The sequence below is a fragment of the Gopherus flavomarginatus genome, chromosome 3 (genome assembly GCF_025201925.1).
Source record: "Gopherus flavomarginatus isolate rGopFla2 chromosome 3, rGopFla2.mat.asm, whole genome shotgun sequence".
NCBI classification, from domain to species: Eukaryota; Metazoa; Chordata; order Testudines; family Testudinidae; genus Gopherus; species Gopherus flavomarginatus.
In genome coordinates, this window is record NC_066619.1 from 113920902 (window position 1) to 113935422 (window position 14521).

Genomic DNA, 14521 nt, shown 5'->3' on the forward strand with positions numbered 1-14521 from the left:
CAAACACTCCCATCACCCCTTTCTCACCCACAATAGTTCATCCTGCAACTTGTTAATATTAAGCTGTCATATGATGGTGTAAGAATGCTTGTCATTAGCAACAAAGGGCTTGGCTACACTCAAAACTCCAAAGCGCTGCTGTGGGAGCGCTCCCGCGGCAGCACTTTGAAGTGCGAGTGTGGTCGCAGCGCCAGCGCTGGGAGAGAGCTCTCCCAGCGCTGCAGGTACTCCACCTCCTCGTGGGGATTAGCTTGCAGTGCTGGGAGCCATGCTTCCAGCGCTGGGGCACTGTTTACACTGGCGCTTTGCAGCGCTGTAACTTGCTGCGCTCAGGGGTGTGTTTTTTTTCACACCCCTGAGCTAGAAAGTTGCAGCGCTGTAAAGCGCCAGTGTACCCAAGGCCAAAATGTTCATAGTTCTGGTTTTCTCTTTAGTTTTCTTTTTCCTCGTGTTCCCCAGGACTGCTGTTCCTATTATAGAATTGTAGGACTGGAAGGGACCCTGAGAGGTCATCTAGTCCAGTTCCCTGCACTCATGGCAGGACTAATTATCTAGACCATTCCTGACAGGTATTTGTCTAATCTGCTCTTAAAAATGCCCAATGATGGAGATTCCACAACCTCCCTAGGCAATTTATTCCAGTGCTTAACTACCCTGACAGGAAGTTTTTCCTAACGTCCAACCTAAACCTCCCTTGCTGCAATTTAAGCCCATAGCTTCTTGTCCTATCCTCAGACGTTAATGAGAACAATTTTTCTGCCTCCCCTCCCCCTATAACAACCTTTTATTCACTTGAAAACTTATCATGTCCCCTCTCAGTTTTATGTTATGAGAAACAGACGTTCTCCTGGCGAAACCTAAATGTGTTCTGTAGAATCCAGCACTGTGAAAGCAGTCATTATTATTAAATGTGCATTTTGATGTTTTCTCATAAGCATATAGAAGGAAATTGTACCATAGTGAAGGAAATTGAGAATTGAATGGATTGGCCTTGCAACTTTGAAATCTGACCTGCTGCACTACTGCTATGCCATTATAGGGATCCCTGCATTTCCCCCATCAAGCTTCAGACTGCAAAGTATACCAAAATATGGTGGTGTGGAAAAATGTCTAATAGCATCTAGGTTGAGACCACCAAAATCATTTTATTTATAATTCCAAAAACACTTGAATCTGTACTTTGCAATGTGAAAGAACTAATGCATCAATCTACTGTTCTTCTCTAATTTTTCTTCAGGTCTGAGGTATTCAGTTTCAGTAGCTCTTATTAACTGTGGCTTTAAACACGCACATTATTTTATTATCCTGCAGTGTTAGCTCTGAGCTATGTTATGGATGATTTTAGGTTACACAGCAAATTTGCTGTGATACTTCATAAATTGAAAAACATTAGCTGTGTAGTGAGTTGTGCTTTGGAATGTTGTAAGAACAAAATCCCTTGGTAACTAGACAATAAGGGTTTTCTTTGTGCTAATCCCTAAGGAAACTTTGGTCTCCCAAAGCCACATTTGGCTGAGAACAGCAAGTAAGCATTTGATAAGGGAAATAGCAAGACTAATGAGATGTTTCAAATGTCAGTAGGTTAAAATTAAATAGGGACTTTTTAAAAAATCAGGATATGATACTGTTCTAAAAATAAATCCTCTGGGCAATTCCCTTGTTCTAAAAGCATTGTGATTCCATATCTGGCAGAATTTCAAGCATGATACATAGTCCAATAAAATAGCACTTGAAGAGACCACGTAATGAGAATAAAACACCAGATATAAAATCAAATGACAACTGAGGTATTGTACTTAGCATTAAACTACAAATAGTGTTTCTATGGCAAGTATTAGACATCATAGCATTCCTAAAATTGCATAGATGGACATTTTTAAACACTTGGAAGATAGTTAATTAATTAGTAGTTATGATCAAGAAAGAAGTAAAGTTAAAAGATTTTGTAAATGTGTATTTTGGTTCTAAGACCCAGGGTGAGAATGGAATGACTGGCAATGAAGAAGGTGGCTTAAACTTTAGTGGAAATGAAGCTATGCACCAATTTAGGGCCTGGTTTTCAGAATCTCTGAGGAGCTGCCATTCTAATTTTTCACTGTTTAACCTCATGACTGCCATTGTGAAAAGCAGTCCACCATAGCATAAGGAAATATGAAAATTATGTTTTGTAGTACAGTAGTGTAGGGTAATCAATTTCATGGTCAGAGTGAATGGAAGAGGAGAAGGAAACTGCAGGTGACTTATCAACAGCAGAGGTTCCACAACCATGATTGGTGAGTTTGTTGGCAGTGGTACACTGTAACAGGGTGGTCTGTCCTCTTTAAGGGGTACTGGAACCTGGGGCCCGCCAACCCCTGTCCCAGTGCATGCGCTCCTTTAAGCAAACAGGTATTCAAGCGAGCAGCAGACTTGCTGAGTAATGGATGCCAGATGTTGGTCAGGTAGCTACCTCCTTAACATAAAACCCAGCTCTTAGGTGACTTTTAAGAAGATTTAAGAAGGAGAGTGGAGACAGCTGAATTACAGGGGAGCACTGAGTTAGGAAAGACGTGCTCTGGTGGGTTGAGGAAGGCTGCCTGAATCATACAACAGCGCCAAGAAGGGTAGTTGTGGGGCCCCAGAATCAAGAGGACGGAATGTGTGAGTCCAAGGATCGTGGCAGGCTCTGTGGAATGGGGCTGGAACCCAGATACTGGTGGGGCTGCGGAAGCCTGATTGAATCATGGCAAAACCCCATGAAGGAGGGCTGTGGAATCCCTTAACCAAGAGAAAGGAGTTGTGAGTCCAAGGACCAGGGCAAGAGGAGATCTATGGGAAAGACTCTCCAGAGTGGCACTTGCAGAGCTCCCTGGCTCAGAGGCAACTGGAGGGAAACCAGTAATGTGAAGCCTTAGAACAATGATGAATTGGTACAGAAGCTGCCTGATGCCCAGGTAAAGTCCTATATTTCCAGCCAAGACTCCCCCACCTTTCTAGCCCACCCCTCTAAGCTTCCTCTGCTCTCTTTTTTCCCCCCACCCAGTGCCCTGTTGTATTACTGCAGATGAAATAAACGAGCTAAAGGTGTTAACATAACGCAGTCACTATCTAACATTAAACAAGTTTTGAGGATTCGTATACAGACACTTCAGTCTGCTTAACACCAGGGAAAACAGACTTACATTTTATTTTAACTTTTTATTAAATATATAGAAAAGAAGGAAAACAGTTAAAGCATTGGAAATTTAAAGTATTAAATAATGCTTTTATTTTAACATTTTTTGTTCTCTTTTCCTTTAATGGGAGATAATTTTAGAAGGAAAATCAGCTTATTTGACAAATATTAGATGGTATCAAAGAGGGTAATATTTGTCCTTTTTGGGAAGGAAAATCATAGAACTGGAAGGGACCTCAAGAGGTCATCTAGTCCAGTCCCCTGCACTCATGGAAGGACTAAGTATCAGCTAGACCAGTGGTCTCCAACCTTTTTCATTTGGCACCCGCCAGACGAAGGACCGTGGTGGCAGATGAGCATCCGCTAAAATGCCGCTGAAATTCAGTGGTGACACCTCTGGATGACACTGCTTGTCAGTGGCAAGCAGCGTTATCCAGAGGTGTAGCCGCTGAATTTTGGCTTCATTCAGAGGCGTCGCTGCCGAAATGTCACCGAATTTTGGCGGCATTTCGGCGGATGCTCGTCTGCCAGCCAGTACGCAGGCATACTTAGACACCCCCGCGGGCGCATGGGCACTGCGTTGGGGACCCCTGAGCTAGACCATCCCTGACAGCTGTTTGTCTAACCTGCTCTTAAAAATCTCCTATGATGGAGATTCCACAAGCTCCCTAGGCAATTTATTCCAGTGTTTAACCAACCTAACAGATAGGACGTTTTTCCTAATGTCCAACCTAATCCTCCCTTGCTGCAATTTAAGCCGATTGCTTTATCCTCAGAGGTTAAAAATAACAATTTTTCTCCCCCCTCTTTGTAACAATCTTTTATGTGCTTGAAAACTGTTATCATGTCACTGCTCAGTCTTCTCTTTTCCAGGCTAAATTAAATTAATTAAGATGGGCTGGTGCTGTTACTGCTGCTGTTAAAGTCTGATTCCATTTCACCCCAAGTGGTAATTGGAATTCAGCTGGAGCCGGAGAGGTAGCAAGGTTATCTGGGTCCCTCTCTCTTTAGCTTGGTCTTGTTAGGACACCTTTCAGGATCTGGTTAACGAAGGCCCGGGGTCGCAGAGAATGGTGGGTGTGGCAGCCATAATGGTGAAGTTTGCTTCAGTAGTGTCCCTACAATCTTTGTTTAAGGACCCAAAAAGGAAGTGATGAGTGAAGTAGCCCCTCCCTTCATTATTTTGTTCTCCAGTCAGGCCTAATATCATATGTACTAATTTTGGTTCATTAATTTTTGGTTTTATACCTTCTGTTTGTATCAAGCATGATTTTAACATAGCCCTCGAATTATATTAATATGGCATTTTGTTTGTTTTGACTAAATTTAGTCCCTCTGGTTCTCTTGCACTTGTTTATAACATTTATTATTAAAAACAACTTTACCTGCTTTCATCAACATTTGTTGTTATAGGTCAGTGGTTTTCAACCTGTGGTCCACGGACACCTGGGGGGCCGCAGACTGTGTCTATGACTTCCAAAGATCTTTGCACCAGCATTTGAAATTTTTGGGGTGTCTGCAAATGAAAAAGATTGAAAATCACTGTTATAGGCTATTGTAACATCTTACACACTTTCATATACTTTTTCCAGTTGATCTTACAATTAGGGCAAATTTTGTAGGCCTAATTGTTACAACAACCCTACCTGCCCTTTATTTCATACTCCCACCCTCTCCAAAGCACTCCTTCATAAGAGTGGCCATACTAGGTCAGACCAAAGGTCCATCTATCCCAGTACCCTCTCTTCTGACGCTGACCAATTCCCAGAGGGAATGAACAGAACAGGTAATCATCAAGTGATCCATTCTCTGTCGTTCATTCCTAGCTTCTGGCAAACAGAGGCTAGGGACACCATCCCTGCCCATCCTGGGTTATAGCCATTGATGAACCTATCCTCCATGAATTTATCTAGTTCTTTTTTGAACCTTGTTATAGTCTTGGCCTTCACGACATCCTTTGACAAAGAGTTCCACAGGTTGACTGTGCGTTATGTGAAAAAATATTTCCTTTTGTTTGTTTTAAACCTATTGCCTATGAATTTCATTTGGTGACCCCTAGTTCTTGTGTTTTGAGAAGAAGTAAATCCCACTTCCTTATTTGTCTTCTCCACTACAGTCATGATTTTATAGACCTCTATCATATCCCCCCTTAGTCACCTCTTTTCCAAGCTGAAAAATCCCAGTCTTATTAATCTCTCCTCATATGGAAGCTGTTCCATGCCCTTAATTATTTTTGTTGCCCTTTTCTGAACCTTTTCCAATTCCAGTATATCTTTTTTGAGATGGGACGACCACCTGACCAGGATGGTGATAGTGACTGTGGTATGCTTAGGGAGATTAGAGAGGCTATTAAAATAAAAAACTCAGTAATAATAGGAGATTTCAACTATCCCCATATTGTCTGGGTACATGTCACCTTAGAACAGGATGTAGAGAGAGAGCTTCTTGGCGCCTTAACTGACTGCTTCTTGGAGTAGCTAGTCCTGGAACCCACCAGAGGAGAGGCAATTCTTGATTTAGTCCAAAGTGGAGCACGGGATCTGATTCAAGAGGTGAATATAGCTGGACCACTTGGTAATAGTGACCATAATATAGTTAAATTTAACATCCCTGTGGTGAGGGAAACAGCACGGCAGCCCAACACTGTAGCATTTAATTTCAGGGAGACTACACAAGAATGAGGAAGTTAGTTAAACAGAAATTAAAAGGTACAGTGCAAAAAAGTGAAATCCCTGTAAGCTGCCTGGAAACTTTTTAAAGACACCATAAATACTACCACGGCCGGCCTTGAGCTGATGCTGGGGAGCTGGATCGGGGGACACTCCACATGGCTACTGGAAGCAGAGGCATGTCCCACTTTGGCTCCTGTGCATAAGGGCAGCCAGGGGTCTCCACACTGCCCCTGCCCCAAGCGCTGCCCATGCAGCTCGCATTAGCTGGGAACCCATTGGCCAATGGGAGCTGCAGGAGTGGTGCCTGCAGATGGGGAAATGCACAGCAGCGCCGCCTGGTCAGCCGGAGGGGAGACATGCCACTGCTTCTGGGAGCTGCTTGAGGTATGCGCCAGCCGGAGCTTGAAGCCCTGAGTCACCCTGCTGCGCCCCAACCCCCTCCCCCAGCCCTAGTCCCCCTTCCGCTTTCTGAACCGCTTGGTCCCAGCCCAGAGCACCCTTCTGTTCCCCAAACCCCTCATCCCCAGCCTCACCCTAGAGCCTTCACCTCCACCTCACTGCCCCAAACTCTGCCACCCCCCCCACACTGTGAACTCATTTCTGGCCCCACCCTGGACCCCACACCCCCAGCCAGAGTGCTTCACCCCCTCCCACACCCCAACTCCAATTTCTTGAACATTCCTGGCCCACCATACAATTTCTATACCCAAATGTGTCCCTAGTGCCAAAAAGTTTGCCCACCCCTGCTACTGTTATATTCTTATTATTAGATCATGGAATTACTATCCATAGAGATTCATTTAAGTTTGGTTCATTTAAGATTTTTACTTTATTTGATTCTATGCTGTTTTTCACATATGCCTCTCCCCCGCCAGCACCACCTGTTCTGTCCTACCTCTGTATTTTGTACCTGGTATTACTGTGTCCCATTGATTATCCTCATTCCATTAAATTTCTGTGATGCCTATTATATCAATATCCTCATTTAATACAAGGCACTCTAGTTCACCCATCTTGTTTTTTAGCATTTGTATATAAGCACTTTAAAAACTTGTCACTTTTTAACTGTCTGCCATTACATGATGTAATTGAATGGGACTTTTTGTCATTTGACTGTTTCTCATCATATCCTACCTGTATTTTATCATCTTCCATCTGCTCTTCCTTTCCAGGACATAGAGAATCTCCATTAGTAGATCCTCCCCTAAAGAATGTCGCTGCCCAAACCACGTGCTCCTCTGCACCTGTTGGCTTTCCCCCAGCCCTTAAAATTAAAAAACTCATAGAGCAGTTTTTAAACTAAGAGCCAGCAATCTAGTTCCATTTTGGTTTAGGTGGAGCCCATCCTTCCTGTATAGGCTCCTCCTTTCCCAAAAGTTTCCCCAGTTCCTAATACACCTCTACCCCGATATAACGTGACCAAATATAACACGAATTTGGATATAACACGGTAAAGCAGTGCTCTGGGGGGGCGGGAGCTGCGCACTCCGGCAGATCAAAGTAAATTCAGTATAACGCGGTTTCACCTATAACGTGGTAAGATTTTTTGGCTCCCGTGGACAGCGTTATATTGGGGTCGAGGTGGAAATATAAACCCCCTCCTGCCTACACCATCGTCTCATCCACGCATTGAGCCCCTTCAGTTCTGCCTGTCTAACCGACCCTGTGCGTGGAACTGGAAGCATTTAGGAGAATGCTACCGTGGAGGTCCTGGACTTCAATCTCTTACCTAGCAGCCTAAATCTGACCCCCATGAACTCTCTCCTTCCCTTCCCTATGTCACTGGTACTTACATGTACCATGGCCGCCAGCTCCTCCCCAGCACTACACATAAGTCTATCTAGATGTCTCGAGAGATCCCCAATCTTTGCACCAGGCAGGCAAGTCACCAAGCGGTTCTCCCGGTCATCGTAAATCCAGCTATCTATGTTTCTAATGATCAAACTGCCCATTACTAATGCCTGTCTCTTCCTAATGACTGGAGTTCCCTCCTCTGGAGAGCTATCCTCAGTGTGAAATGATACCACAACGTCATCTGGAAGGAGGGTTCCAACTATGGGATTGTTTCCCTCTGCTCCATTTGGATGTTATCCTTCCCTGAGACTTTCATCCTCCTCAACAGCACAGAGTCTGTCAGACCGGTGGTGAGACCATTCTACTGTGTCCTGGAAAGTGTCATCTAGGTACCTCTCTGTCTACCTTAGTTCCTCCAGTTCAGCCACTCTGATCTCTAAAAGCCTGTACATGGTCTGTAAGGGCCAGGAGCTTCTTGTACCGAATGCACACTACACCACCTGCCCATAGGGCAGATAATCATACATGCCGCATTGGGTGCAATAAACTGGATAGCCCCCACTCTGTTGCTGGACTTGTGCCTGCATTATCTTTTTACTCCTAAAGCTCATTCCTTTGTCATAGTTTTGTTTTTGTCAGGGGTGTTTTTGGCTTTAAGTTTAAAGAATGTTAAGTGTAGCTAGTCCCCTCTCACACTCCACCTCTAAACTCCCTCGCAAAACTCCCCTGTTAGCTGCTCATGTTCTCTAGCTCCTTTGGTCGCTTAGGAGTGGGCTTTTTAAAGCCCTGGTCTTCCTGAGTAGCCCTGCCCCCTGGTTAAGAGTTGATGAGTGCTAAAGGGCTTAGGGATTGTTGTGGAAAAGACCACCACCCAGTTGATTTGGATCAGACAGCCGGAGGCACCTTTATTGATAAAACAAGATTACAAGTATGCATACAGGGAGAAACAGCGTAACCTCACGCAAGAGGTAGGCTGCTGTGCCCTTTATAGTTTTCACTAAGCTTATAAAGGTTAAAACCGCAAAACGTCATATTGATTACACAAGTTATTTGTCCTTTTCTGGTAAATTAATATTGTAAATCAGCAAGCTATTTTAACATATATCATGCATTTTGGCAGTGATTGAGCTGGTCATTCTATAATTGAGCAAGCTATTTCCACACTTATCATGCGTTTTGGCAGTGGGTGAGCTGGTCCTTCTGTAACTCCACCTTGCAGTTACCGTAAGCAGGCAATATTTATTATGCTATATTTTGCTTAAAACTGAACTGGCACTTGAGTGACCCCTTGTCCTCCTCCCAGTTCCTCTTTTGTCAGTGTTCCATACCCCGCTTTCCTCATATCTAGTTTTTCCACAACCAGTGCCACAGTAATACAAGTTTCTTTGAGAAGTAAAACCATGGCCTTTATTTTGCATTTATTTAGCTTGCATGGCCTATAAACTAATAAAGCATGTAATTGTTACAATATTATATGTTAAAATCACAGATGCTTATAGACAATGGCAGAGCTCTGCAGCAGGGACTGACAGATTACTATTTTCAATCAAGGCCCTGGCACAGAAGACCACCAGTGATAGCAACCTCCAAAAGGCTTTGGTGGCAAGACAAAATCCCATATAAATGGTTGCAAAGCTCTATCCAACGAGATGGGGGGGTTATGTTCCCTCACAAGATCAAAGCCTCATTAAGAAGCTTTCAGCCTCAGCTCATGGTTCCCCAAACAAACAGACCACACAGTCAAGCAGCAGGCACACCACAAACACACATACTACAAACAACAAACTTACCCCAAGGGTCATATAATCTCTTCTCCTTCACCTGGAGAACTCCCTCGCAAGTCAGTCACTCCTGTTAGCATCCCGTTATTTACACACATGCCACACCCTGTCACACCCCTCCGTGCCTATTATTTTCTCTCTCCACTCCACCAGAGCACCCCCATCCACTCCAGCCAGAATCCATACCCTTAGTCTAACCTCCTTAGACCTGGGTAGGAAACTGTTTTCCAGTCTCATGATATTTTCATGATTTAAAAATTTTTTTTCCTGTTCTGCATCAGGACAAAACTGAGATCTCTTGCAGTTTTTAACAAAAAACAAAACCCCCAAAATAACACAACGGAGAGAGATCCCTAGCTTCAGAGTACACCATAGCCTGGTGGTCAGAGTACTTGCCTAAATCAGGCAGGCCAGAGACTTGAACCTCGGTCACTCATATCCTAGATAAGTGCCTTGACCACCATGGTATCGTGAGATGGGTCTCTCTCTGCTTTTGACTAGAAGTGCCATTATGGGCCTGAGAGAGCCAACAGATTCCCACAGAATTTTGGTTTCAATGAATCTGCATTTTCCAACAAAATATTTTAATGAAAAATTCCTGGCCAGCTTTAAACCTCATGTCCTGTAGCCCTTTCACGTAAGTCCCTTCTCTTCTTATTTTTCCCAGGCAGATCTCCACCAGCCAAATTCAAAACCTGTTTTACAGTGAATCTGTAAATACTTAACTTAAGACTATTAAGACCTAAATATGATACTTCAAACATCTTTTCTTCTAAGAAGGTTGCTTATGAACCAGTAAAATTTTGAAGCCACTGATCTACAGTATTTCAGCACTGCATGAATGGTCAGTTTTTGCAAAACTCTCTCTAATAGTGCAGTAAGAAAAGAAAATATTATGTATAATTTTACCTGTATATCTTCTGAAATTGAGGGCTGAAAGAGACCTTACAGATTCATATAGTCCAACTGCCTGTGCTGTCGCAGGGTTAAGTATACCTAGACCATCCCTGATAGATGTTTGTCTAACCTGTTCTTATGTAACATGTTTGAACAGCGGTGTGAAATATGTGGTTGAACTTCAAATGTTGGTGATGGTATTAATACACTGAAACCATGTGATTGCAAAACATGTCCTTCCAGTTCTAGTTTTTAGTAATCTGTTTTAGTAATCTGTCACATTAAATTGCAGTTGTTTGAGCTGAAGAAAATGAGAAGCTCCAGCAGTAAACTTTTATTTCTTTTCATAGTGATACTGATCATGCATAAATATCAATAAATGTTTCTGATCTCGCTGGCATGTTGTGACTGTTTCTTGTTTGTTTGTTTTTGCAGCCATCAGATGCTTTGATATTGGGAAAGATAAAAAATGTTGACTGTGTGCTTCTAGCAAGGTAAAGAGCTCTTCAAAGGATGTTTGTGTTACTCATGTCTTAAAGTGGTTTGTCTTAGACTTTTCCTTTTTCTGTCTGTCAGGTGGACTAACTGCTTCTTATGACTAACAGATTTAGATCTGATCCTGCAAATGACAAAACTGCCATTGACTTCAGCTGGGAGAAGAATGGGGATCATAAAGTTGGTCTCTATGTGATATAATTTTGTCCTTTGTAGAGCAGTTCAGGCATCTGGAACTCTTGTAAAACACTATCCATTCACAAACCCTAGCTCAATTTCCGCCTCCACTGGTTCAACAGAACTTTGTCATAGTGCTATTATATACAAGAACTTTATGTAGGCGGTACAGCTGTTCTGATTCAACTAGTCCATCTAGGCATAAGAGTTAGGGAGAGCTGGGATGTGTATGCATGTGCTGAAACTTTAGTGATAGAGAGAGAATATACGTCTTTGAGACCTCCAAGAGATTCTCCAGCAAATCTAGAGAAAATTGGATTTTGCATTCTGGATACTGCCAAGGTTTAATTTTTTGTGGGGCTGTCAAGCGATTAAACAAAATTAATCATGATTAATTACACACTTTAAAAAATTGTGTTGTTAATAATAGACTACCATTTATTTAAATACTTTGGGTGTTTTTTACATTTTCAAATATATTAATTTCAAATCTAACACACAATACAGGCATATGTGTGATATAAAGTGAGCACAATACAGTGCTCACTTTATGTTTATTTTTATTACAAATATTGCATTGTAAAAAACAAATGAAATAGTATTTTTCAGTTCACCTAATACAAGTACTGTAATGCAATCTCTTTCTCATGAAAGTTGAACTTACAAATGTAGAATTGTGTACAGAAAATAACTGCATTAAAAAATAACACAGTGTAAAACTTCAGAGCCTGCAAGTCCAATCAGTCCTGCTTCTTGTTCAGCCAATCGCTCAGACAAACATATCTGTTTACATTTGTAGAAGATAATGCTGCCTGCTGCTTGTTTACAATGTCACCAAAAAGTGAGAAACAGGCATTCACATGGCTTTGTTGTAGCCAACGTCACAGGATATTTATACGCCATGCACTAAAGAGTCATATGTCCCTTGATGCTTCAACCATCATTCCAGAGGACATGCATCCGTGCTGATGACGGGTTTTGCTTGATAATGATCCAGAGCAGTGCGGACTGACACGTGTTCACTTTCATCAGCTGAATTAGATGCCACCAGCAGAAGGTTGATTTTCATTTTTGGTGGTTTGGGTTCTGTAGTTTCCGCAACAGAGTGTTGCCTTTTAAGACTTCTGAAAGCATGCTCCATACCTCATCCCTGTCAGATTTTGGAAGGCACTTCAGATTCTTAAACCTTGGGTCAAGTGCTGTAGCTATCTTTTAAAGCAGCAAAGAATCCTGTGGCACCTTATAGACTAACAGACGTTTTGGAGCATGAGCTTTCGTGGGTGAATACCCACTTCCTCAGATGCATGTAATGGAAATTTCATATTGATATCTTCTTTGCATTTTGTCATACTTGCAGTGAAAGTGTTCTTAAAACGAACAACATGTGCTGGGTCATATCCAAGATAGCTATAACATGAAATATGTGCAGAATGCAGGTAAAATAGAGCCGGAGACACACAATTCTCCCCCAAGGCGTTCAGCACAAATTTAATTAATGCATTATATTTTTAACTGGCATCATCAGCATGGAAGCATGTCCTCTGGAATGATGGCCAAAGCATGAAGAGGCATATGACTCTTTAGCGCATCTGACATGTAAATATCTTGCAACGTCAGCTACAACAATGCCATGCAAATGCCTGTTCTCACTTTTTGGTGACATTGTAATTAAGAAGAGGACAGCATTATCTCCTGTAAATGTAAACAAACTTGTTTGTCTTAACAATTGGCTGAACAAAAAGTAGGACTGAGTAGGCTTATAGGCTCTAAAGTTTTACATTATTTTGTTTTTGAGTACAGTTATAGAACAAAAAAAACTACATTTGTGAGTTTCATGGATAAAGAGATTGCACTACAGTATTTGTGTGAGTTGAATTGAAAAATACTATTTCTTTTGTGTATCATTTTTACAGTGCAAATATTTGTAATAAAAAAATATAAAATGAGCAGTGTACACTTCGTATTCTGTGTTGTAATTGAAATTGATATATCTGAAAATGTAGAAAAACATCCAAAATTTTTAATAAATTTCTATTGGTATTCTGTTGTTTAACAGTGCGACTAATCACACTATTAATTTTTTTTAATGTGATTAATTTTTTTGAGTTAATTGCGAGTTGCCATTAATCGACAGCCGTAATTTTTTTTTATTTAAAAAAGGAGGGGAGACAGAAATCTCTCATATTTTCTTGTGCTGCTGTCTTCTTTTCTGTTGTGGTCTTTTTCTCTGGTTAGTTCACTGTCATGAGAGCAGTAATATGCCCCTTTTATGCACTCTATTGATATATTTTACAGTTTCTCTTAGAGGTAGGTAGGGTTTGGGTCCTGCTTGGCTCACTATGGTCTTGATGCCTCTCCTGAGGCTTACATAATAAAATGTAGGATTTTGGAGTGGTTGCCATCTTCATAGTACAGTATCTAGCTCTCTGCTAAGTAAAATCTTCTTTGTTTTTTTTCCCTTCCATTCTATATAGAGAATTGAGTTTATAATTTTTGAGGGTGGATATAGCACACCTGCTGATATGTCACTATTTGAGTATGGTGGGTAAATTCTGTAAATTTGCCTGACTTCGTGATTTTATTTTCCTCTTTATCTTCTTCTCTCCAAGCTCTGTTGTGGCTGGATGCAATTGCTGAGTGTGGCTATCACATCTGGTTGGATATCTCCAATATTTGTTTCTTTGGGTGCTTTTTGTCTTCTGCTATTTTTCCATTGGCTTTTTTCCCTTTGGATTCTTTTCATGGCCTTAAATATCTAGTTTATTAAAGATGAGGTCATGGAATATTTTCCAGTAAAAAGAAAAAAGGTCCTATTACATAAACACAGAAAATTGAGAGACACTTGAATTAACAAAAAACCCCCCAAACAGTTAATTGGATGGGGCAGTCACTGTAGTTCTTTCAGAGCTGAAGACTTTGAGGTTAACCATATTACTCATCATGGCCCTTCATTTAATTACTGTTATCCTTCGTTATTTTGGTTAAAATAAGTTATATGCCATCCTGTGGTAAGTCTTGCATTATGTCTCAGGATTTTGCCATGCAACTCCTATTAATATTAGTGGGCATCATGTGGCTACCTTCCAGATGTTACTTTGAAATATAATACTGTCAGACTGTTTGTATGACTAGTTTGGGGAGACCTGGGTCCTTTCCTTGCACTCATGTTTATATAACTATTCTTTTTTCCTCTCCAAGCTATGCTTTACTATGTTGTACTCCTTTCCCTGTCCCCCACTCAACAAGAAAATTGTTGTCTGAGATACAGACATGCAAATTGGAACTTATAGTGTGTCTAATCATGCTTCTCTGTATGTCTTTAAAACTATACACTAGAATTCCCAAGGACCAAGCAATAACAACAAAATCTTAGTAGCTGTATCCTGAGTGTACGCCATATTGTTTTTCTTCTGCCTCATTAGACAATGAGCATCAAACACGACTGCTCCGTATACCTCAGTCAGTGTAGAACTTGATTGTCTGGACTGATGTGGACAGCAGCATTCAATATCCTTTTTAACATAGTGTATTTGACTACCATGTGATGGTCT

General features: G+C 41.5%; 1 protein-coding gene across 3 annotated transcripts in view; it reads left to right on the forward strand.

Moving 5' to 3' along the window:
• Positions 1-14521, forward strand: part of MTAP (methylthioadenosine phosphorylase) — a 63978-nt gene that overhangs the window by 17077 nt on the left and 32380 nt on the right. Inside the window, exon 3 of one of the 3 annotated variants that reach the window (XM_050943235.1) lies at positions 10734-10792. The exons of the other annotated variants lie outside the window; for them this stretch is intronic. Coding sequence (XP_050799192.1) covers positions 10734-10792 — 59 coding nt within the window. The remainder of the gene's footprint in view (positions 1-10733; positions 10793-14521) is intronic. 3 annotated transcript variants of the gene reach the window in all.